Source organism: Charadrius vociferus, unplaced genomic scaffold (assembly GCF_000708025.1).
Source record: "Charadrius vociferus isolate BGI_N301 unplaced genomic scaffold, ASM70802v2 scaffold62, whole genome shotgun sequence".
In the NCBI taxonomy this organism is placed as follows: domain Eukaryota; kingdom Metazoa; phylum Chordata; class Aves; order Charadriiformes; family Charadriidae; genus Charadrius; species Charadrius vociferus.
Genome location: NW_009647419.1, coordinates 2,504,882 through 2,531,476, shown reverse-complemented (window position 1 = coordinate 2,531,476; position 26,595 = coordinate 2,504,882). Strand labels below are relative to the sequence as shown.

Genomic DNA, 26,595 nt, shown 5'->3' with positions numbered 1-26,595 from the left:
GATGTCCATTAGCATTACATCTACTTTCTGATGACATATCAGCCACTCAAAAAGACCATGATTTTTAAGTTTAAAAACAGTTATTAAAGTTACCTGGTAGAAGTTTATGGTATAGATGAAAGACTGGAACACTAATGGTCTTGCTGGAAGATTCTCCTCCTGAGGAAGAGGTACCTACTTTATCCGCCATCACTCTTCCTCGCCTTGATGGTGGACGCGGAGGTGTGGATGAAACAGCTCTTTTTGACTGAGATTTCAAACCTAGTACAGAAGTAAAAAATTCGAAGTCATTCTGGTATTTTGTAACCAGCTAGCCAAGATGCAATGTACTCACGATCTTCACCGAGAGCAAAGAAAGTCAAACTTTTCAGCACTGGTAAATTAAATATCAGAATAGCATTCATGTATAAAATATATTTGGATATAATCCTGGCAGTTTTACAGTTACAAGGCTGTGCATCCTCCTGAGCCCCAAACATAAACCAAACCATAACTGTACTACATCATATTATCCATAAAAAAAAAAGGCAAAAAATATTCTGATTCTGCTTTTAAACTTAAAGCACCTGTCTAGCAATGGGCCCCACAGTAAAACTTTTTTTGTTTTTTTTTTCAATTGAAAGCAAGAAAGGCAAAAATTTCTAAACTGACAGACATTCAGCAGGCAAACAATAGATAACAACCACTTGTCTGGCCTACGAACGTGACTTCAGCTGCAGTACTGACAATAGCACGTGTGATGAAAAGTGTCTTTAAACATACTTAAAGTTGCCTAGGTGAAAACCTTTAAAGTAAGCACTACATGAAAACGAAAAGGCAGAACAGAACATAAAAGCTTACTGATCTTATACAGCAAGACTGCCATATTTTGGGACATCTTAAGTTGACTTATGGTACAGTGAAATTATACTAATATCATGAACCTTTCTGTGCAGGTGACAGATCAAGTTACAAAGTCAGCAGGTCCATATCCAAAGACTCATACAACTACTGCCCCAAAATCAGCCAAGAGCAGCTGGAAAACTAACATCATCCATACCTGAAATGCTATAATACACTCTGGTTTCAGCTGATCAGTACGAGCAGAAACCCATTCTCCAATAATCTCAGTATACTAAACTAGTTTGTCTTGGGAATAACAGGCCCCAAATACCATCTCTACTCTGTATTAATTTTACCAAGAAGGAACAAGTTAAACACTGGCGGCTTGAGGCTCTGAGGACCCTAAAAAACCCCCAGAGTATGTAAAAAGATAAAGACAAAAGAAGAAAAGATTTCACAAACAGGTCATGAAAACAAATGCCAATAAATTAAGTTTACATTTAAACTGTTCTACCCAACTGGAAAAAATACAAGCAAAACCAAGTGAAAATGTAAGTCTGCTTCTTTCTAAATAGGGAATGGGCTATATCAGGCAGTATGATCAGAGATGCAGCTGGGATGAGACATGGCTGACTATGCTATGCCCTATCTTCAAGCCTGGTATATTACTTTCTTCCCAGATTCTTTCATGTTTTAACCCTTCACTTGGACCTATTAATATTTTAGATCTTACCAAAACAAGTTTACCCTCTTGAAGTGGCACCTACTGCAAATATCTTTCCAGATAAAGGAATTAAAAATCAGCTGTGTTGCTTTAAATGTATACAAAGATCCATGAAAGTGCTGCCTTATTCAACACTTGAGTTTAGAGTTATATATACATCTAAGAACCTGAAATAAAAAGCTTAAGAAATATTGGTGCCAGAAGTCAAAGGAAATCAGCATCTCTTCTTCATGCTTCATGAAGTGTAAATGAAATTGAGGTTGCACAATGAAGGCAGAAAGCTAGATAGGAAAAGGGTAGTTGGAAGTTCACTAATCCATCTCTTACACACACACCAGAACTTCAAACCAAAAGACTAACGACCTCCACAGCCATCATCTGAACTGTAATCTTCTTGTACCACTGCAAAATTACTACGTACTATCTATAACCTCCACAGCTGTTTTGGAGAAGAAGGGTTTACATGAATGACTTCAGAAGGATCTTCACATTAGCTTTTAGAAGGCAAATGCTTTGGAAGAAAATCCTGTATTTGTGGTTTCCAAGTGGAATAATATGGTTTTATGCTTAGATCTCCATCTGACAGTTTTTAGCAGAGTGCCACCAGTTGTTATGCAAAGTATATGAATCCTTTTATTTCCAAAGCATATTGTGGGAGTAGGTGATCAAACTGATGCACCAGCCACTGCAAAAAGGCAGAGGTAGTAACACCCATACCACAGTAACAGTACACAAAAATATATTGCCATATAATCCAAGCTCCAGGTATGTCTCTACAAAATCCCGTAAAATGAGCTAGCAACAGCATCCACAACAAATCACTGGCACACACACTTAGGTACAAATTTGTCAAAGTATAAAATCCGTTCGAGGCAGCGGTTCTACCAGGAACCAGTCTTTGCCGCCTAACAACCAGTTAGATTAACTGGGCACTACAATTTTTCTAACCGTTGTTAGTCATAAAAAGAATTGTTGGTACATACGATTTCCTCCCCCCTGCAATGTCTAAAAGATCCATTTTTCAGAAGGTGGAAGAAAAAAACCATACCAGAAGCAACAACAACACTATAATTGTCCTGAAATCCATTTTCTGCTTTAACTTTTTCTTTCTCTTCGTAATTCTTTTTTTCTTTATCTTCCTTCTGTTCATTAATTAGCTTAGCTGTGATACTAGGTGTATCTATACAGGGAGAAAAAAGAGGAGAGAAAGGTATTTAGATATCAAGTTGATTTTGTTACAGTTTCTAGGCTGTTAACAAGGCTATTCTCAACTATCTTAGTGGCTTAGAGTTCCATCCCAGGCAGCAATAGTCTCGTAAATATCCATGGATTAAGGTATCATGATAATTCTGGTCTCCTCTTCCCCCAGAAATCTGTCCTCTGACAATTTAAAACCGTTAACAACTTAAAACCATGACCTGATGAGTCAAGTGTATTCATGTTAAAACACCACTGCAACTAACCAAAAATAAGATTAAGCAAAATAAACAAAAAGAAAAACAAAAAACCACCAATCAAAACACAAAAAAATCCCAACAAAACAACAACAACAAAAATCCAAAATTTTTTTTAAGGACACCTGCAGACTTATTTAAAGGAATTGTTGTATTTAGGTCTAGGTGTCTAGTGTTATATACTGACAATTTCAGAACTGGCAAGTATGATTGTTCCTTTGAAATTGGCAGATGTCTAAAATACTTTACACACCCAAACCTTGTGCTGTTTGCTTAAGCGAACATTATTAGATTTCTGCAGTTCAACCTTTTTGGTTCAACCATTAGTATAGATCACAATTATCAGCAAGCAACTATTAAATCATTGATTACTGGTGATAATGGATCATTTCACACCTTGTAAGGTACAACACTGTCACCAAAACGGCCAAATAATTCTGTAATTGCTTCTGAGTAGTAACTTGTTCCCACATAACCACAGCAGCCTTAAGCTATGGTCAGACTGAATACCTAGAAGTACCATCCAGTTACCTTCAACTGTGTATCACCCGTGGGCGAGGTGCTGAGAGAGAGATGGTTTGACCTGCTTGGAAATATATTATGACTTGTGCCTGAAGACATTGGTTATGTCTTTCTTAGAAAGTAGTGCAGGCCAAAATAAGATAAAGAGTGTGAAACTGCTGCTACTCAGGACCCAACATTCACAGACACACACTATATATTTATTTTAGACTGGGTGTTGGCTATTTTAATAATTCTCATTATTATTATTAAACTTCAGAGTTGCTCTGGTTCGGTCCCATGGACTAAATATCCATATATATATATTGCTGAAGAATTTAAAAGTCATTAATAAAATTATTAAGGAAGCTTAAGCAACTGTATTTTTAGTATTCAGGTAATACCCAGATTCGCCGTTCAACTCTCCTGACCAGCCAAGACCAGTAACTTAAGACTAAGGTGAATGAAATACCAACTGGTACTCATCCTAGACAATCCTATCTGCAGTGATACAGAACACTTTCTTCCTATGGTAAAGGGATGCGAGTAGCAGACTCCCCCCCCCCCCCCCTTTTATTGAAAGCTAGGAGAAAAAGTATAAAATGAATATGCTTATTGTGATTTATTTTTGCAGAAAATATGACATGATGAATTTGAGAGAGTAAGCACAGTTAAGAAAAAAAGAAGGTAGGCCAAGGGACTTAGCCAGGCCTTCACGACCTCCTACTGTGGCACTGGTGGCAGTACTTTTCTTCCTTTCCACCCCCATTCCATCCCTTCTCTCTCCCTGTCACCCCAAACACACAGTTTTACTCCTCAAATATTTGAGTCTTCTTTACTGTGTCCTAACCATGGGCTTCATGGAATGATATACAAGTATCACAAAGCTTTTAATACAATCAGAGAAATCACACTAGATGAGGGATGGAAACAGAAAAGAACCTGAACTTTTCCAGAATTAATTCTTCCAATTTAAAATGAGAGTTAAGCTGAGGAATAACAATTCCATAGCAAAACCCACAGTTATGGTGCCCTGCAAAGTCAACATTTGACCAATTTTAATGACAGGCATTACAGTACATCACATCATCCGACCCCTCCCCAGGCCCTATTAGCACTGGCTATCAACTTGACTGCAACACACCACTAAGGCAGCTATTCAGTACAGTTCATGTCACTGCTCAACAACTGATCCCTACCTCATATGCAGCGACTACCCCACCCATTACAGTAATTCTGACTATAAATTGCACAAGGATCTAGAAGATCTTGGTCGCATTCCACACATGACCGTGTCTGGACAGTAAATGAAAACAGAATTCTATCAGAAATAGTAAATTATTCCCTGATAAATAAGCAAACATTTTTCTAGGCTTCACTATTTTTTAAGTAAAATCCCAAAGTCTTTTACTTAATGTTGTTCTGTCTAGTGCTCTGCCAAATACTTTTATAGTATTTCTATCACCTTGTTAGGTAACATATTTATTGCCCTAATGAATTTATTAACAATTTTGATGCAAAGATCTTCAGCAGATATAAAAAAACCCAATAGTTCCCTCTGAACTCCATGAAGATGTGTTTCAGAAATTAAAGATGATCTACACAGAGTTTCAAAAATTGCACATACAAATATATCTACATCTAAGAATATACATACCTAGGCAGATATGTGTGCAGCTAAGTGCACACACTTCAGCGCACATCTGCAAAAATGGCAAAATCATAATCGCCGGATGATCTTTGACTTTTCTTTGCTATTACTGATAACCACACCTTAAGGGTAAAGAGGAAGTGCTGGGGTTTTTTCCTTTTTTTATTTTTTTTTTTTATTAGACACATTTAAAACTGATTTTTGATGTAACATGACCTAACGAATTTTGCTCGATTTCTTCCCTGAGGAGAATCAACTTGCGTCTTTCCTGTTTCCACCTAGAGAGCTCTGGCATGGACATGACGCTTTGGTATGAATTCTACTCCTTAACTACATTCAAAAAAAGATCACTAATCTAATCTTTAACACATAGCTCTATTTTCTAAAGTATTAAATAAACACTAAAGTTCAAGGTGGCATTGATTTTAAGATTAAGACATCTACCATTTAGTTGTCAAAATGTGTATTATGGTTTGTGGAGACCTGGTCAGAGTCCCCTACAGAGTGCTTCATCTCTCCATGTATATTCAAGTAGCATAACTGAAAGTACTTTAAAAAAACTTCACAAATAATTTCATGCCTTAACATTATCCTCTCATTGTATATAATTTTAAAATCAATCTCTAAAAGTAAATTATGGTTTTCAATCTCCATTTTAGTAAGCAAAATCAAATGTTTAGGCAAATGTACAACCACAGAAATTAGATGGAGCCTTCATTAATGCCCCTTTGATAGCAACACAATTTCATCTCCATCTTGAGATAAACTTTGAAGTTCCAGGATATTTACCTGATATAATTTGGTAATATTTAAGTCACTGGATGAAAGACAGGGCGTTTTAAAGACTGATACTTGCAGTGTCATTTGTATGGTCTTGCAAATATCCCATGAGAGAGTTGAGAACACATTAATACGAAAAACCAAAAAAAACACCCCAAAACAACCAACCAACCAAAAAATCCCCAACTAAACAAAAAAAGAATGAAACAAAAACCCCACCTTCCCCATCTGAGTTTTATAGAAGGAAAAAATAGCATTTGACCAGCAAAAGTGCATTTTACATGGAACATAGGGCATATGCAAAAGCTTACAACTTAAACCACTCTTTCATATTCAGCAATTACTGATGAACACTACAAATATATATTTGACATACTTGGTCTATGGGTTTTTTGGTTTTGTTTTTTGGTTGGTTTTTTTTTGAAACTGTATCTTAAAAGATTAAAACATGAACTATTGCAAACTTGCCTGACACACGATCAAGAACCTCTGCTAGAGTTGTTGAGACAGGCAAATGAAGAGTACGAAATTTGTGTCCAGCTCCATACATAGGATGTTGAATTACATGACTAGTAGCATTAATTCTACCTTTGTACAGCTGAAAGGGGAAAAAAAGTCAACATTTAACATGACTTTAACATTCAGAAATAAGTTAATACACTAAGTACTTATAAACTTACCTCATCAAAATAAAGTTACATCTTTTGTGTGCTAAAAAGAAAACTGACATATCCTTCAACTTTGAATATATACAATAAAATGCCTAAAATCAGGACAAGTTTAATTTTTTACCTCAAAAGAATTTTCTTCAAAAGCCTAGAGTATTTTTAGGATCAGAAACAATGTGATATCATATTTGTTTAAAAAACCCAATAATTTTATATAGCTGTGTATGAGAGAAAAAGTAAGCATCCGAGACTTGAAATTATTTATAAAATTAGAACTTAATTCTGAAATTAAATTAGGAAAATTACAATATGCTTGGAGTAGAGGAATACGTCATTTCCCTATTGCTCTGACTTGAGGATGAAGTTTATTCTAGATTTAATATCTACTTTTTGCTATTATGATGGATAACTAAGTCACTAATAGTTAAAATATTTCAAATATTTTAACATAACATATTTTAGCCTGAGCTTTGTCCACATTTTGTATCATTCTTTGCTTGCAGTAACTTTTTACAGACTTTTCTGCAACAAGAGTGCCACTGGTCCCCTGCCTCCTATCATCAGGAGACTGTTTATTAATATTCACATACAGAATCAATTTATCCTCATGCAGTATTATCAAACAAATATAATACTTGATGACAATCAGAACTTAGCTATAAAACACAGGTTTGCTAAGAACTTAAGAGATAAAAATGGGGATCCAATCTTTGAAAAGTTACGTTGTTGGATATACTAGAAGTATATGCTGCACATCCACACTATGTTCAAGGTTTCCCTCTGGATGTTAAAATCATCTTTTCCTCAGTAATAATAGCCAGATTTTTTCCTGGTGTTTTTAACAGGAGAAACTGAATTATCTGACAACTTCTTTTCAAGGTATTTCTTCTACTTTTACATACCTAGCAACATTCTGTAAAAATCCGTTCTACATAAGACAAATTATTAGGAAATTGATGCTACCTTCACATTATCAACGGCCTCTCAGCCAGGTTCAAAGAAAACATTTAAATATTCGTGCTAAAACTGTGTTTGTTCCTCCTTTTCCATTTTATACTATCTGAGCCAGTTTCCCTGTCATTTATCTCATGCAGTACTTTATTTCTGAGATGTAGTAAGAACAGCAGAAACCAAAGCAGAAATACTCCTCCTTGTACGGGAGTATCAGATATTTTAATAACTTCTGTTTTTCCAATATTTCTTTATTTACAGCTTTCAATTGAAAGCATAGCACTGCAGTCATTAATTATAATTCTGTTTTATGGTGAAGCATGTGAAAGTATAAAAGCATACATCTGTTTTATCAATTAATTCAAGTATTTGTCACTCAAGAATTTATTCATGGTGTTTTGTCTAATGCTGAAGGATTGTTGCCAATTTTGAAGCATCAAAACTACAACTGTTCCTCAATTAAACTGAAACTGAGGAACTGCTGGAAGTACAAGAACTTGTATCTATATTTGCTGCTAATGTGTACGAATACTATTAAAAAGTCTTACATAAGATAAATCTCAGTTGTCAGTTCTTTCTGAAGCAGCATATTTTCAACAAGATGTCTTACAGCAGTGCCTTAATTTTTCTTTAAAATGTTGAGTTACAATTCACCGACACATTCCTTTCCAAAATTCTGCAATGTGTACAGCAGGAAAAGTTTCCATCTGACATTGCTAAGTTGAATATACCCAGATTTTTTTTTTTTTTTTTTAGGCTAAATTTATTCCACGTTCACCATACAGTTATAAAAAATTCTTACTGGACATGGGGATTGAAGAAACAAAGTCACTTTCTCATCCTCTAGCATCAGTTGCAAAAAAAGCCTCCTAATAAATCCTGAAATGTTTCCAGAGGTCGGGAGGTTCCCACGCTGAGGAGAGGACTGGAACAATTCACAGAGAACCTGGGAATACAAAATGACATCAGACTTAAAATATTTCTATATTTAGGTCTATACAATATAGCTCTACACAGCCATAATAGGCAGTGCCTAAGATCTACCTTGCAGTTATCATTCAAACCAGATCAGAAATGAGCACGACTGGAGAAAATACTAGCAACAAAAAACATTGTTGTTTTTTTTAAAAAGTATCTAAGCATCTATGTAATTGTAAACATGTAGACTACTCAAAAAGATAAAAACCTCACGATAAAAAATTTAGAAAAATAGCTTTCAAATTCCTAAAGCAAAAAATTCCCCCTGCATAATGCAGTATTATTACCAGCCTTTAACAGAGAATTTTTTACTGAAGTCTACCTGTTCCCAGGGCATTGTCATTCTTAATGTTGAAAAATCTTTTTTTTAATTATACTTTTATTCAAATGGGCCTGCAAGCTTAACAAATGTGAGGAAAAGAACAGAATTTGCATTAGAATGCCAAATGCAAAGCCATCTCCTGCAATACCACATATTTCCCTGGTCACAGATTGTGCGGGGTATGTGGTTGTGCATGCAAATTTACCAGGAAATCCCCTGAAGTTGCTAATATAAAAGATGTGGATGAAGTTTAATTTCCAAATTCCATTTCAGAAGAGTTTAGAGCTCTTAAATACAGTATTTTGGTCTAAAGTTTATTCCTCTAAACCAAGACGAATACAAATCTATACATAGTACTGGACAGCCACGTCAGAACATTTTTATACTTTTCAAAGTCAGACCAACAAGCTAATAATTTTAATACAAAACTTTTCCAGTCAATGACAGCTTAAAGTTATTTTAAAGAAAGCTAAAAAAAAAAAAGAAGAGTTTTTAAAGTTGGCTGTAGTTGTTAATAAAGAAATGAAAATGTGTTTTTTTTTCTGTCTCACCTGTGCCATAAGTCTCTGGTTATTAGGATGGCAAGAAATACACTGTAAGAAGAAAGCAACTGTTGCATTTTCAATTGCTGTCCGCTGCTGAGTGGTCAACCCTGTTGTTACAGTTGAAGAAAGCAAGCTAGATCTTGCACTGGTCTGTTGTGCTGTCACATTGTGTCCTCCAGAAGTAGCACCAGAATGGCACAACAGAAATAAAAGTGCTGTCCACAACGGATTGACTTCAGAGCCACCCAACCAATCCTTCATCATGTGGCTGTTGCCAACTTCTGTCAAAAACCTGAGAACAGGAGCAACCAGGTCTGCCGTGATGGGCATTTTATTAAAGTGCTGTGGAACATGATGCCTCCTGAGCCTGTCCTGGGTGATATCCACTGATTGTGCAGTGCAGTCAGAGCTAGAAGTATGGTTAAAGCAAAAACTAGCAAGACTTCTTACAAGCAGTGAAGGCAAACCTGAGTCCAATAATTGCTTGATAGCTTCCGGAGACTGAGATGAGGCAGCAAGAGTAGCCAGGTGAGACTCTGTTAGTGCAAGAGGGGCTTGTGCGTTTTTAGAGTCATCTGTTAAAGATGAACTAAGGTCCTGCTTTTTGCTGTCATCAGTCATGGACAGTCTGTGTTGACACTGCATTGGAGGAGGAGTGATACCCATCCATCCCATGAGTAAGGAAAAATAATTTGGGTGGATGTGGCACATCGAGCAAAGCAAACTATCAACAGCTTTCTTCAAAACCATGTTGCAGGGAAGAGACATGGACCAGTTAAACAGTGACCTGCAGAAGACAGAAAATCATGTCAACACCTAGTTCGCCACTCATAGTCCCCTTTCGTCATTGGTTTATAAAACATCTCCCTACATCGACGATTATTGTAGAAGCTGTTGCAAAACACACTGAGCTGAGCTTGAAAGCCTTGTTTGGATCACAGTATCAGTAGGACATTCATTACCCAAAAGGCATTCCTCAACCCTAGGTTCAAACTTCTTTCATCTTACTGTATTTAAATAGAAATAAGCTGACTTTTCTGGTATGCTGCACATGAAAGACAGGATTTTAGTCTTTTGACAGTTGTCACATAATTTCTGCATTTTTGAGCCAACTGCAACCTCTTCATGCCTTCAACTCTATAAGCTGCAGCTACTAGGATCACACACACACACATGCACTCATTTACATAAAGATCTCTTAATGCTTTGTAAGAGCTGAAAGTATTATGAACGTGTTACAAATTTTTTTGAAATTTGTTTTATTAGAGTTTTACCTAATGATGTTGCAAAAAAATGAAAGCAGCAACAATCTTGTTGGTTGAATGATGTTACCCTCGCTATCCTTGCTCAACCTGAACTTACCACACAAGTTAACAACAGAATTATTCCTCAGAGATACTAAATCCCATCTACTTTCAAACTCACTTCCACCTAAATACCATGCGCTTAAACGCTAATCCAAGGCACATGAATGCAAAGGCTAATTTAGCTCCTATTATTCAGCTTACATTTCAGAAGTGCCATTTGTAAAACAGTGAAATCATCATTTCTTCATACTGACTTGCTCAGAGTAGGTGAAGTATTTAAAAAAAACCCCACAGTTTTCAGAACTGGATTCACAGTATTATGACAGCATACATAAGCTATGTTATCTTAACCTATACATGCACAGGTGAACGCACACTTCGTGCCCCTCCAATGTTACGTTTTTAAATAAGGTTGGACGTATCATCATACATGACATTTCTGTTTGAAGACAAGGACTGTTTTCTCCTCTTCTGGATGGCAGTGTTATTCTACGTTTAGTCTAAGGGAATCTAAGAGTCTAGAACAGAACATGGGTCTAACCAAAAGTCAGCTTTATCATCAGTCTAGTGAATCGCTGATAAAAAACCCTCTCTAAGATAAAACATTAAAAAGTCACCTCAGTGACCAAACGACTCGTAACTTTGAGAAGACAGTAAAAATTTCCCAAAGGCCACATATAACAAAGGTACACTTAAACCCTTCTCCACCTATATATTCACACGATCCTTCCGCCAAAATTTTCTGGGTAAGTTCATGCTCTATGAAAAATAAGATTCTTTTCCAACTAGATATTAAAAAATAACTATGGAATAAATTAGTATCCATTAGCCAAAGCAGAAATATTGAAATGGAAAATGGGGATGATGGGAAAATATATCCAAGACAAAAGTGAAATATTACATGAAGTAAAAATGAGGAGTTATAGCTAGAATCAATGAAAATATTAAAAAAATTAAAATATCAAAGATGATGAAGAATACACATGAGCGTCACTTTTATTAGAAGAATTATTTAGCCCTACAAGTCTGACAACAATTCTTCTCTATTTATTAAAAATGTATTTCATAATTTGCTCCAGATGCTGGCTGATACGAATTATAGTTTTATTTGGCAGGATGTAGAGGAACAGGGCTATATTGCAACATGCATATTCAAACTAGGTACAATAGCTTTATTAGTATTCCTTCATTTTGTCCTGGGATGAAAACAACATACTCTCCTCCAGAAGACAGGAATTTAGTTGTGAAACCCACTTTTATACTAGTATAAATCTAAATGGGCTATCCATTTTAGGAAGTCTATTTTTTTGCTAAGAGTTCTTCCTTTTCAAATGTTAAAATCCATCCTGAAAATGTATTTCTGTTTAAATGTATTCCTGAAAGGACTAATTGACCTACAACTTAAAATCCTTAATTAATTCCCAAAGTGAACAAGTTTATTATATGACAATATTGCTGAAGTGTCTTTGGAAAAGGTCTAGCTTGTAGTCACGTATCTAAAGACCACCAAGTTGCACACATAGAAGACCTCCCCATGCTTGTACCAATAACCATAACTTGTACCTTTCCCAGTGTTTGAATGTCTGACTGTGCCTAAAGAAGACAGTAGGGTAGCAGAAAACCATGAATGTTTACCTATGGGCAACAAAAATATTATGTGCTATCAAAGTTCCTTTCATTAACTGGAATTTTATTCAATGCTACAAATGAAAGATGCTTTACTAGGTACGGGAATTTAACAGCTCTATTTCTATAATACACATGAAACAAAGCTATGTAAGCTTCTCTTCTTTGTTTTGCTTAAACCAAAGAGACAGTTAAGCAACATAAGTTAGGAACATTAGTGCATATATTTTCAATCTGGAGTCACCAAAAGTATACATTTGGTGTTTAGGGTGAACTTTCCCTTAGAATCAAACAACATCCAGTAAATTCATACTTGAAGATTCTCTCCAGATTTTATGCTTTGTTTCTTTCAAATCAGACTATGACTGGAACAAAAGTGGTGACTCTAAAAACCAAACTCCCCCTACCCTAGCTCTTAGCTAGCAGTTATAGATATTGGATACCAGGAGTAATAAATTAATGCTTATATAACAGGATATATAACAGCATATATGAAGATCGTGATTTTTAGGCACTGTGAAAATTACTGCCAACACTCAACTTCAACAAGAACAGCCCAGAGTTATCCACTAAAAAACCCACAAACAAAACCAAAAACATGGAACAATTTACCTTTCACATATGTGCAGGTATACAAACGGATTTGCTGTTTTCTTTTGGATTTTTGTTTTTAAACACAAAAACGTTATAAAAAGTACGTGGTGCAAGACTTTTTGTTTTACTTACTCAAAGAGCTCTCTGTCCAGCAACGCTGGTAAATCATATTCAACAAGCAATTCATAACTATGCCACAAAATTGCTGCTACACAATGCAAATGGGAAGGAGATGGCATCAAAAGACCATACTCTCTTGTTGAGCTATTTGGACAAATGTAGCTGACCCGGCCACTTTTTTTCATAGCTGCAACTCTTGCGGAATCGCTGACCCATTTCAGCAATGCTTGAATTCTGCAAGGTAAGATGATGTAGCACATTATAAAGGGTGAAAGAAACACTCAAAAACAAATTAGCTTGCTTTCTTTTAGTAATCTGAATTACACATTTATCTCTTCCTTTGAAGCAAAGTTCAAGAGAGAGCTCAAACTCTGCTTTCTCAAGACTTAGATCACTAACAAGGGAAAAATTAATTAAAAACACTTATCATCTTGGAAAGCTAAATGTAAGCTTTCTTTCTACAGAGAAAGAAAACATAGCAAGCATTTGAGTTCTCACTATTTGAGAGAAAAGTCAGTTGAACCCTAAAAGTTTTATCACATATTTATAAGAGCAAAAAGGAGGGACAGCATTCTTTGTAAAGGATGCAAGGAGCTAGGAGGGAAAACTGGAAAGCTTCTTGAGCTTTCTGTGCTTTTAGGCTATCTCATAACAATCAGATTTTTAAAAGTCTGTTTTTGTGCAGTAACACCAAGCCACTACTTTGCAGATTATTTTTGTATACACTTCCACATGAGAATCCAAATAACATTACCTATCTTTTGTTCCAGGGTCTTGAGTTGTTCCAAGCTGATAAAGAATGTCTATTGTGGAGTCAGAAGAGAGACCATTTAATCTTCCAAACAGTAAAGGGCTATTCAGATCTTGCCGCATTAAAAAAAAAAAAAAAAAACAAAAGGGAGGAGGGAAAATAACAGAAGTACTTATATACGTATTTTTTTAAAAGTACTAATGAAATTGTTATAGAATTGCAATATTAACATTTAATTGAGTTCTGCCATTAACATAAGGACACAATTCTTATACACATTACTGTCTTGAAACTGTGCATTTTGTACCTGCAATGCAATGAACGTTCAGCCTTACCAGAAAAGGAAAAATCACTGCAACATTCATCAGATGCAGGACTTAAACATTTAACTAGGAGGATTTTCTTCAACATATTCCAAAGACATTTCCAATAGAGCTGTTCAACCTCATATTTCACAGAAGCAAACATTTATTTCAAAATGGAAGCTTATTTAACTCCAATTTCCGTCAACAAGGCTAAGGCCAAGGATCTCCTCAGATTATTTCCTATTCATCTTCTCCTCACTGTGCTCATGTCCTGCCCTGCAGGAAACTACTCTCTTATCTACCGGCATTCCAGCAAAAGACAGTAGGCCACACTGAAATGTTAACTCATGGCAAAGTAAGTCCTGGAAGCCATTTCGAGAATCTGTTAGTATCAGCAACTTCAAAATAGGAAATACTTGATTTCAGTTTCTTCCACTTAAAAGCCACAGAACAGCAAAGCGGTATGGAATCAGAAATACAAAAATCCAGTGCCTTAACAGAAGAGGTACTGCAAAATTTCACCGTGGAACAGAAATTAGTTGTTCAAGTGTCTTGATTACAGACCTCCACCTGTAAATATTTTCAATGCTTCATGCTATTTAGACTTTATACTGTTCTACAAACTCTTACTGCTCAAATTATGCTGCCTTTGTTTCCTTAACAGTACTCATGGATGCTCTGTATTTTGAAACATCTAGACCTAGTACATATAGTAAGACGTGCTTACAATATATTGAATGTCCTACTCCCCCGTCTTCAAAACATTCACCTAATTATCTATTCTGCACAAAAAATCAAAACAACCCTGGTTGCACTGCTTTACTGTTGCAGAAGTACCCACATACAAAGACTATCATACTTGGAAGCAGAACAAAGCACAACAGCAAGTTCTGGCAACCCAAATTCAGAACCAGAAAGTAACATGCAAGTATACTGTATTTGTACATTTATACAAGCTATGGTTTTAACCAGCAACTGAAAAGAAAAACACTGCACTCACCTGCAGGATCGCTCCCTGATGCTGAGCAGTTTCTTAGAAGAATGTCGATCAATTTCAGGCCTATTCTGGTGGACTGAAGCCCAATTTTTACAAGCACAGCCTCAATGTTTGGAGAATGCATACCACAGTAAGGTGACATTAGTAAAGCAGCACATGTCTGCAACAGATTAGCAGTGGGTGCTGCAGCACTAGCCATCATTCCTTCTAAATCACTTATATGAGTGAGGCAGTGGTGTAATAATCTTAACCATCCAATACTGAAAAGGAAAACATAAAAATGAGCTAATGTATAATTTACTTATTATTTTATTTTTCATCTATAACATAATTACATGTATTAGATTCTAAGACAAGTACTGCAGAAAACTGCGGTGACATGATCAGACATCATCCGAGAAAAGCAAATTAAAATGACTGAATTTAAGACCACAAAGTAATATACATCACCAATGCTGTTGTAATCACTGGCTTAACATTGTAAGCAAGGCAAGGTTTGTGGGTAGGAAGAGGTAAGAGCCTGCAAGTTTTATTACTAAAGTTTCTCAAGATTTCTTGATTCACATACATATTTCTTCCACTTGGGCCAACCTACTGGGGGAAAGGTGGAGGGGAAGGTGTTTATATAGGGGGAAAAGTAGAGGGGCAGGGTGTGTTGGTTTGGGGGTGGTGGTTTGGTGGTTTTTTGGTTTTGGTTGTTTGGTGGGGTTTTTTTTTGTTTGTTTGTTTTTTTGTTGGTTATTTTTTTAACCTTAAAAGGAGCTGGCCAAAACATAAATGTGAAACATGAAACAGTATACTGCCTCCTCATTGGATTTATTTGTATTTAAGGTCAAGATTCTGCAACAGTGGCTGGTATTAAAATTATACACCTGCACAGCTTCTCTGACTTTACAAACTTTTAGGGTTACACATGTCTAAAATACATTACAGTGAAGCTCAGTGAACCTGATTTAAAAAGCACACAGAAAAAGAGCAGGAATTAAAAATGTTAGCCACAGCATTTGCCCACGTCTCTCTTATTAACACTATCATTTAGTATTTCTTTTAATAATAAATCTTGAAAAGTAAACCTATTGTAATCAAACCAATTTGAAAACACATTAACTAGACTTTATTTATAAAAAATATACTAAAATGCTGTTTAAAGAAGCATTATGAACAAGATGGCAATCGAAGCTGCATGTGAATTAAATGGTGTCATTTCACTGACAAGATCAAAACTAACAGGTTAACTTATTTTGACAGCTAACCTTCCCTCCCACCATTCAAAAAAAAAAAGGGGCAAACTTGCATACAGACCTTAAATGAAGTTTACGCTCTTATTTTAGGAATAATTTACTCCTAAATATTTACCATTTTAGAAAAGACCAAGTTTCTGTTATGTCTAAAGCAAAAGTATATCCAAATTTATTGAATATCTCTGTCATATTACTACCATTACTTTATTGAGATACTTATAAAACTAAGCTGAAAGCCCCAATGAAGAATCTCCAGACATGAAGAATGTACACTCACCTTCTTTCTTTAAATACTGATTACTTTTGTGTGACTTTAAGATAACCTTTTCTGAAGCACAAATATAGCAGTATTATAAATTTGGCTATGAAAATTTGCTTCACTGTTCTTGAAGATCAAAGACCAATTTCAGTTATTCAGCTTCTATCAAAAGTTGTATGACTGAAAAAAACACTGACAAAACACTGGACAGTATTCATGTCCTCTAAATTTACTTATTCTTTCCAAATTTTTCCCAGCAAAAGAAGAAAGGTTTTTAAAACTTTCCCATGCTCTTTTTTCAATTTTATAAACCTTAAGGTTCAAAAATGAAATATTTCAAAACTAAAAAATGTTTACAATTTGGTAAACTAAATTTCAGAACCCGGAAATCTCAAAAATTCACCTATTAAATTAAATTCAAACTCAGAAAATTTTAACGCCTTTTTTTTTTTTTAAATCCTCAAGGGTTTGCTTACTTTTATTTAAAAAATGAGTACAAAACTCAAGATGCCACCTAACCACAAAAAAGCTTGTGAAAAGAAATCTTGCTGATATGCCAGAATCACAACAACATTCAGTTCCTATTCTGCAAATGTTTGCGAACAGCAATATCAGATATGACTTCCACAAAACATCCCATTGTCCTATTTCTATTCCTGCTCCAATACTTACGTAACTGTTGACTTCAGTAGGGATAAGAAATATGTCACTACAGTTTTTTTGACAACTGCCTACCCATTAAAAACACGGACTGCAACTCTGAATGCTTTCCTATCCTTTGTACTTTTTTCGCCATTGCAGAGATGAAACACACCTTTTCACATATGCACATATTTGAAACAGATTCTGCAAATGTTAAAATTCAGCTACAAAAACAGGTACTCATGAACACAGTTTGCTACTGAAAGTCTGTCTCAGAGCAGAAAACATCGTTAAAAAAAGACAACAGCATGAACCAGCACGAATGTGCCTCTGCCCATTGATACGAGAGGCTTACCTTGTTTTAGAGACCTGATCCTCAGAAGGAAGGAATGGATTATTGACGGTTGCAGATGAGGTGTTTCCGAAGGCCGTGAGGCCTAACAGTTTGATCTGAGAGAGGCCTAGTGTGCTGGCATCCCGAGGGCGATGGAGACGGAGGCAGACAGCTGAGGCAACTTCAGCTTTTACCAGCTGGATTTTTATATACGTGAGACCACTTGTGATAACAGGAGTTGACAAAGGTAACATATTGACACCATCTGCGCTTATTTCAACAGATACTGATGAAGGGCAAGCTACAGAGTAAGATAAGAAGGTTTAATACTATTTAAATTCTGTACTGGTTTGAATTTTAAATGTTATAGATGTATCCCTGTTAAAGATACGGAATGAGAAGAATGAAATGATCTTAGGCAAACACTACTACAAGAACTGCAGCTAGAGTATTGACCTGTGCGATGCTATATGTTAAAATATGAAAGCATTTTGGTATACAGTAGATACAGTTTATTTCAAAGACTTAAGATGAAGAAAAGTCCTGTCAGTGCCACATGTTTCCCTAGCAGGGCTATGACAATAAGAGCTGAAAGTATCATGCTTTATTCCATCCACCATACAGAATTATTTTGCCTGAAGACCTCTGACAAGTATCACATTCTCACTAGGGAAAGTTTTGAGAAGTTTGACAAGATTTTTGGTATATTTAAAGTTAATGCCACAAAACATGTACTGAGCTAGAAGAAATGAAGCAGAGGCAGGGCCTTCCATTCTCAAGGAAAGCAGAATCAGCAAGCTTTTCTACTTATTTTACAGGCATTCTTCAAACAACCTGTCGGCTTTAGTTCCTCTGATTATACTCTTTGCATCATTTCTGAATCCTACCCTTCAAATTTTCAAACCGGCACCAATGTCAGTGAATCAACTTACTCGCCAGAGAGGCCAGGTGAGGCTGGATGTGGATCTCCTTGAGCAGCACGGCCGCAGGAAGGTGAATCGTGAGGTCGCACCAAGCTTCCTCGGGTAAAAATATGTACGACCATGCGGCAGACCGAGCTCGTCTGTGGGGAGGAGTAGCCTGTAACAGCACTTCAGCAGGCTGGGCAGTGGGACTGCTTGAGGTGATGGAACCTTCAAAACAAGCACCATTAACATTGATTATTAATGTCTATTAATAAACCCCAGATTAATTTACAACCTGAACTGTGGCAAACACTTTTATTTTTCTTCTGTCTCACCTGTTTCAGGTTATTGATAACATCCCATGTGCAATAATGACAACTGCTGAGATATTTTTTCTTTTCTGCTTAGACTGTTTTACAATATGCAGTTTACACATCCACATGCATATGTACATGCTGGAAAATTTGCTAGGGGATGCTTGCTACCAAAATCCTAAACTTTCTATCAAGAGTTCACTATGAAAAGGTGCAGGTTGAACAGTATGCTTAGAACTTGAACTCGGTTAATTAATAGTTAACATAATGAAGGCCTTAAAGGATTAAATATTACAAAGATAACATAAACAACTTCATAACCAAAATCTGCAAATCTTTTTGGTTGAAAAGGTTCATTTCACATGAAAACCTGTTTCTAAAAAAGACACTAGAAGCAAAAAACCTGAACACGGCAGCCGCTTATTTTTCTTATCTTAGCATGAGTTAAGGATGAAGTAGGAAGATCGAGGCTATGACTTCTTTAGCAAGTAGTATGGCACAAGACCAGATTTGTGCTGTTCAAACTACAGGTACTTGGGGTGTTTTACTTTTAAAGTAGCTCTAGCCTAGCCCCATGACTGAATGCCCAGTAGCAGCTGGAGGTGAATTCCTGGACACATTTTGATAGATTTTCAACCAAATGAATTGAGTTCATCTCTTGGAGAACACTACGTGATGAGAATCAGAGTGTAGTAAGTGAGGACAACCAGGTTAATTTCAAAAGCACACTCCTGTCTGAAAGTAAAATATTTAGATGCACTCATAGCAGAACATCAAGAACTGCAGCACTTTGCAAGTTGGGAGGTAAGGCACGCAAGAACCCACCGCCATATACGCATAGGATTTTTTTTTACTTAATCAACTACCAACATTTGCAGGATTCTTAAATTTACCTTTTGGAAATTTGTGAAGAGCAACGTAGAAGATTTCTAACGCACCCCTATTCTGTCAAATAAACCTTTTTTTCTTAATTTCATTACTTTTGACACCTTAATTTGAACGACAGGACTGAATGGATTTATCTTGTCCAAAAAGTTTTCTAGAAATTTTAAAAATAATCCCTTCTTTCTTCCCTCTTGACAATGAGACACACTGTATGAATACATTCATCACAGAATCACGGAATGGTAAGAGTTGGAAGGGACCTCTGGAGATCATCTAGTCCAACCCCCCTGCCAGAGCAGGGTCACCTACAGCAGGTTGCACAGGACGGCATCCAGGCAATGGGTTCACGGGCTATGCTAGGCTAGTGGACAGCAACAGAAAACATTAAGACACTAGTAGTGAAAAGGAGCCTTTGTAAGATACCAGAGTACATCTACATCATAAACCACATGCATTTTAGTTAAGTGGCAGCCACTGTATTGATACCAACAGAGCACTGCAATTCTAACAAACGTTCATGCAGGCCACATTGGAACAATTAGGTGCAGGTGTGCGAGCAGCTGCAGCAACATCAGCACTACGCTCCAGCTTCTGCTGCTCTGTCTGACCTAGCTTGGGCTCATTCTATGTCATCCAACTTTGTTCTGCTTCTGTAACAGCTCCATCAAATCTGATGTCCCTAAAGCAAAGTCAGTGAGTCTTAGTGTGTCTATGGCAGCTGGTGGGTTGGAACTGGCTATCCTCTGACCTAGCGGAGAAGGAAGGGGCACACCTTGATGCATGGCTACATCAGATACAGATCACTACCTTTCCTTCTTTCCTCTATCACCTGTGGAGGAGGGGCTAACCTCCTCCCCCAACATCTTGAAACACAAAGAACCCCTCCGTTTAGAAGATTTAATAGTATTGCAACATTTGACGCTACCACAATATTTTTTGTTAAGAACATCATAAAGATTCAAATGGATATTAATGTAAGAGAAAGTAGTATTACTTACCCAAAGGTGCAAAATTGTGAATTCCTTCTGCATTATCAGGCTCAGAAGCTAGTACTCTAGCTTTCAAACTGCTGTCTGTTGCTTTGGTGGGACCAGAATCAAGAAATTTCATAATAGTTGAAACCATACTTCTTGCTGTGTTAACAATAGCTCTTGTGCTCGTTACCATGTTATTACAAATAAGCTGAACACCACCTGTGTATAATGCAGGCAGACAGAAAAGAAACAACACTGTTCAGAAGCACCCGATAGATTCTAAGCAAGCAAAGGCCTATTTAGTAAATTTGCTCTTCCAGACACATATCTGTATTCCTTCTTTAACAGCCAAAAAAAATCTACAATAAACCTTTTACTTGATGCACATAAAAAAAAGACATTCTTACCCATATCATGGAAAGCCTTCAGTGCCTCACTTGTATCCAACACTCGTAAAATGAACCAGAGCAGTGGCTCAGATAACTGACAAGTGGCTAGAGAACCCTAAAAGAAAAAGTTAAGAAATACAGAGTTTCATGCAAAATTAATATGACAGAAATACGCATTAGTCTCCCCTTTTAGTAGGCAAAAAACCCAGAGAGGAAATGCCATCATAGTTGACCTCCCCGCCACGAAACAGCAATATCATACTCCATATGGTTCAATCCCACGTAGGAGAAGTCTTTGTAGTAAGGAAAAGATCAAACTACCAAGGCTAAGCAGCCGAAGATGAATAATACTGAGCATTTAAAAATACCCACTAATATGAATACAATAAATGTGTTTCCCACCTGAACACAATTAAACATTCAATCCACCTTCAAGCCTTTAGCTGGGAACATTCACAGGAATGTCAAAACATCCCTTACAGAAACTCACTCTCCCCCTCTACCATGGGCAATGAAGGGAGGCTTCCTAACTTCAGCACCAAAGTAAAGCAAGGTTGGAAAAATGTTAACATGTCTTTTACATAGCACTAGTTCAGTTTTCTGATCTTATTATAGGTTACAGAATCAACTAACCTATAATTCCCTTGAAGCACAGCAGACCTAAGGGAACTTACCTGTCTTCCCATGTACCCACAGGCCATGTAGGTAAGAATTGGCTGAAGCATCACTTGCACTGTTGTTGCTTTTTTACTAAGCGTTGTCAGGATAGTGAACAATCCATCTCCCACTGATATTGCATCTAAGCCACCATGAAAGTTTTCATGTTTAGTGAGATGTAAGCCACTCGCACCTTAGTGAAAACAGAAACAGTTCAAAGGTGAGACCTAACAAACCATTACAGCACATAAGAGAACTCAAGAATATTTCTTTTCAGTTAAACCTTCACACAGATTTTACAAACTACAAATGGGCCAGTCTTCAGGATCATATAAACTATTATTAGTGTTCCCAGATACAAGCTACCATCTTTACAGTATACATAAGAAGACTTGACCCGGGGAGTCCAGATCCAATTTTAGATAAGACAAAATGACTGTAACTAGTGAAGGAAACAGAACAAGAACTACAAAGATTGGAATCACTCCTAGCCAGACGCAACTAACAAGAAATCTAAATTTTTTTTCAGATAATAACAGAAGTGCACGCGTGCAGCCAAAAGAACCCAAACCCATTTATCTTATATATTTCTATCAGAAATACTTCTCCTGGAATTCTCCTTCTTAGCAGTACAGCTCAGGATTTATTAATGGGGATCTACTGAATAGCAGTATTCAGCAATATTGATTACACATTGCTGAAATTGAGGATGGAAAGCATAAGAATAGTCTTCCCAAGGCAGGGATTACCTCCATAAATACAACTGTCTTACAAAGCATATGACATCAATCTGGAAGAGCTTTCAAAAGTGGTTTTAGATTTGAGTGGCGAGAATGGATGGAATAATCCAGTTCCATTTAGAGAAACTGAGTTATACTAACAGATAATAATAAAAAATAACATGTTCAAGTGATGTTTGGAACATGCCTTAGAGAAACATTCCAGCAAGAGAATTGACAGCTGCAGTACTAATCACCTTCAAGCCATCAAGAAAGAAAATATTGATAAGCACTGGATACATGGAGACAGACAGAGAGAAAAGAGTCTTAAGACTCAGTCTCCGCATGGTCTAGAAAAGTTAAATGGAATGAGTGGTGGAGCTGAAGACAACTAAGGTGGGTTTGTCGTGAAGCCTTTGAGGCAAGGAGGAGGGGAATACTGTTACTTGTATGATTTTCATAGTCTGTCAATGACAAAGAATAAAATTAAATTCATTAAAATTAAAAATTAAAATTAAATTCATGTGACAAGTGAATTATTCAAGGCCATCCTGGTTCCTGACCAGCTGGCTCGCCAGGTGCAGTAAGTTAACATTATTAACAAATTTTGACAACACAGCCACTACTTATTAGTACACATCTGCAGACATCTTCTTGTGTATCTTTCCTGGGTAGCTGGCATGCTGCACTAGCTATTACGTGTTTACTACCATATACTGATAACTGATTTTTGGATCATATATATCCTTGGCTGTAGTCTTGGATAAATGTTTTGTTCATAGAAATTGTCTGGAGAGAGTTTAATGCAGTTCTTCATGAAGGAACTAAAACCACAAATAGCTGTGTTATATCTTCCCAAAATACACATACAAATTAGTTTCAACAACCTCTATTAAAAGACCTTGGGAAGAACTATCCACCGAAGGGATTAGCTGGCCCAGTATCCTGAATTCAATGAAAAACATTTTGAAACAACACTATCTTTCCAAATTGCCTTTTTAAAAATGCAAAACCACTGCTGGACAGAAATTGGCGGTTTAGAAAGACATCAAAGTTGAGGAGAAGAATTTCTGAATTTCACCCCAAAAAAAACACATATTGAGCACAAACCATCATTCCCAGAACAAACTTTTTTCAGTGTTCACAGCTTATTTACAATATGACACCAACTACCCAGAGTAAAGGAGGAGACATTGTGGAATTAATTTCAGGAAGGTTCCAACAGCCCAATCCAGACTTGTCAAATCTTGCCTAATGTTTAATTTGACTACTGGAGGTTACTACTTTTTCCTCAATTGTTTTTATGCCAAAAATGAACCACTGGTCTAACATTCACGTGCTCTCATCCAAGTAGCATACTGGCTTTTGATAATATCATTGGTTAACAGTTTCGCATCCGCTTAAAAGAGCCTAGCACAGAAAAGGCCAGAGGTACTTTCTCTGAAACAAGAGAATTACAACAAAAAGAAAAAATTTTTACAACTGTTACACCTGAAATGTAGTGTAAGCTCTTTGCCTATCATCCTGCAAAATGTTTTTCCAGTTTTGTGCATGCAGTAGCACTCATGGTATTTCAGTCAGTGGTTTAATTTGTGCAAGTACACTCCATCTTAGCATCACAGCTCACAAGCAAGTCAAAAAGACAATCTCTGTGAGAAAATGCACCTCAGGTACACGTCTGACAAACAGCAACTTCGCTGTTCAAAGTATCATCAGCTTCCTCACTTGTTTGTAGCAGAAAGATCCCACCCACAAATATATGACTGAACCTCCCAGAACATGATGTTAATGAGATTTCCGGTAAAACAGAGGAACAGAAAAGTTTATATATTCTGAGCAAGGGCCACAATTGTGATTTTCTTTTTCAAAGGAATGATTAAAAAACCTGAAAATAATGCAATACATAGGGAATAATTAAGGTAACGCATCTATAGTACAAACTGAAGACTAATCCTAATCCACACATAGAGGTATGTGACTGGCACAGAATGAAATCAAGGAAATTTCATTTAAACATAAGAAAAAGGCTTTTCCACTTTAAGAATGACTGAACATTGCAACAGGCTGCCCAGAGCAGCTGTGGAATTCCCTTGGGGAATTAAAAACCCAACCGGACAAGGTACTGAGCAACCTGCTCTCCGAGGCATGCTTTGAGCTGACCCTGCTTTGTCCAGGGAGGTTGGACTGGACAATCTCCAGAGGCCCCCTTCAACATTGACCATTCTGAGATTTAGCAAATTCAAATGCCAAACTCATTTCCATTCGGTTTTAATTACTGTCTCCCACCTCGTGGTAAGTTTTTTCCACATGACTGTTCCCACTTTCATTTCTTATCAGTTTCTTATTTCCTGTCATTTCTGTGGCACCGTCTTTTCATGGATACACGCAATTTATGAGTTTGTACAAATTTTAAGTGTTTTACCACCCCAAAACATGTTCCGTTTTATTTCTAAAATACCTACCAATAATCATTGCCATAGCGCTGCTGTTACACTGGCCAAGTGCAGACAAAATCTGGCTCATAATTTGTTGGTTGGCTAACACCAAATCTGCCACATATGCAGTTGATCCTTGAGTATTAGGGTTGCTTCCATTGCCATCTTTGCCTCCTGAAACCTTTTCTTCATCAGACACACTGTCTGTCGTACTGCTTGCTACTGGAACACGAGCACTATATTCTCGGTTACTGGAAAGCGGCAGTTGAACTAAAATGTTGACCAACTTTAACAAATCAAACATAAGTTGATCCCTTGTCATTTCTCCACAAACTGCTTTGGCATCACCTGGACGGATAATATTGGCAAAAAGCCCTCCAAAACACGCTCGAGCACCCACAGAGCTGTCTGAGCCACTGCGAGACATCACTTTGTCCGAACAGGTAATGTAATGATGCACAAGGAAGGTTATAGACTCAATTACTGCAGAAATAGTGCTAACCGATACAACTTCAAAATTCTGTTCCAAGGTAAATTCCAAGAGTTTCACTTGTGCATCCAAGGGTCCCTGGCCCGTCTGGAAAGCACCCCTAAAAGGAGAAAAAAAAAACTAATAAAAAAAATATTTCATTGTTCAATGTTAACAAGTTAAACAAGCGTGATTGTTGTTTGGGGGGTTTTTGGGCTTGATTTTTTAAGAACCAAAAAGCACACCAGACTTTCAATAAATAAGAATCCAGCCGTTTCAGAAATGCATGTTGAAGCACAATCTGATCTTTCACATGAGTCAAGCACTCATAATGTTTTAATATACAGGTCATTACACAGCCTGTAGAACCTACTCATCCTATCACTTTCCTGATACCACTAAGGATTAATGTTTCCTTTGAAAAAGGCTAGGATCTTTTTTTAATCATTCTGTTAATTTTGTAAGTGGCTTGGAGTACAGTCCTGTTCAGTTGTGGGTGAAAAGTTTTGTATGTTTGCACGGAAACTTAATGGGAAAAAATAATCTAATACTTTAATATCATTAGGATTATTTGTTTTCTAACAGGAAATCATGATGGGTTTTTTCGTCCCATAGTTTTTGTTTTGTTTTGTTTTTGATTTTTCCCCGAGGGAGAAAGAACAATGGTCAGGTTTTAGCTATCTAAATAGTAACTATACATAAAAGCATGAGAAGGTACTCAAACTATCACAGGTTGGTGCTTGCAGGTGGATTGCTTGAAGGATCTCTTTTAGGGATAAATTTATTTTCCCAATTACTTTTACATGTATACTGGTGGACTACAAAATGAACCTTTTGAATCAGCATATTTAAAATAAAACTGGTGCTAAATTTTGAAGTGTGTGAATTAGTCACTGATTTTTGACATATTTCTCTGTATTTTTTAACATTAATCTTACTATAACTTTTAAATTTAAGCACAGAACAAAACAGTTTATAGAAACAGCCCGGAAGAAAATATATGGCATTTAATTAGCTCTAATAGTAAAATACTGCTTTTCTTCACAACCAATATTATGCTTTGATCAGACATGGTATACTTCAATAATTACCTGAGGCTTTAGAAATAAACCCTTTTCTGATGCTCTGTCCGTTTTATGACATTTCAGTCCCACCTTCGGTTTCCCTCAAAAAAACCCCTAACACATTTCAAAATCTATCCTTTCAGTGGTCTCATCAGCTTATTTCAAATATTTCAAATGCAGGCACACATTCCAAGATTCACTGTGAATTAATG

General features: G+C 36.6%; 1 protein-coding gene across 1 annotated transcript in view; it reads right to left on the bottom strand.

Moving 5' to 3' along the window:
• The window catches only part of BIRC6 (baculoviral IAP repeat containing 6), a 172,541-nt gene that overhangs the window by 68,634 nt on the left and 77,312 nt on the right, over nt 1-26,595 (bottom strand). The window contains exons 45-58 of the mRNA XM_009880396.1: nt 24,878-25,440; nt 21,714-21,889; nt 21,058-21,154; nt 20,675-20,869; nt 18,505-18,705; nt 17,594-17,873; nt 15,100-15,356; nt 13,798-13,906; nt 13,056-13,277; nt 9,403-10,183; nt 8,354-8,497; nt 6,401-6,530; nt 2,595-2,726; nt 94-261 (exon numbers count right to left, since the gene is read on the bottom strand). Coding sequence (XP_009878698.1) covers nt 94-261; nt 2,595-2,726; nt 6,401-6,530; nt 8,354-8,497; nt 9,403-10,183; nt 13,056-13,277; nt 13,798-13,906; nt 15,100-15,356; nt 17,594-17,873; nt 18,505-18,705; nt 20,675-20,869; nt 21,058-21,154; nt 21,714-21,889; nt 24,878-25,440 — 3,455 coding nt within the window. The remainder of the gene's footprint in view (nt 1-93; nt 262-2,594; nt 2,727-6,400; nt 6,531-8,353; nt 8,498-9,402; nt 10,184-13,055; nt 13,278-13,797; nt 13,907-15,099; nt 15,357-17,593; nt 17,874-18,504; nt 18,706-20,674; nt 20,870-21,057; nt 21,155-21,713; nt 21,890-24,877; nt 25,441-26,595) is intronic.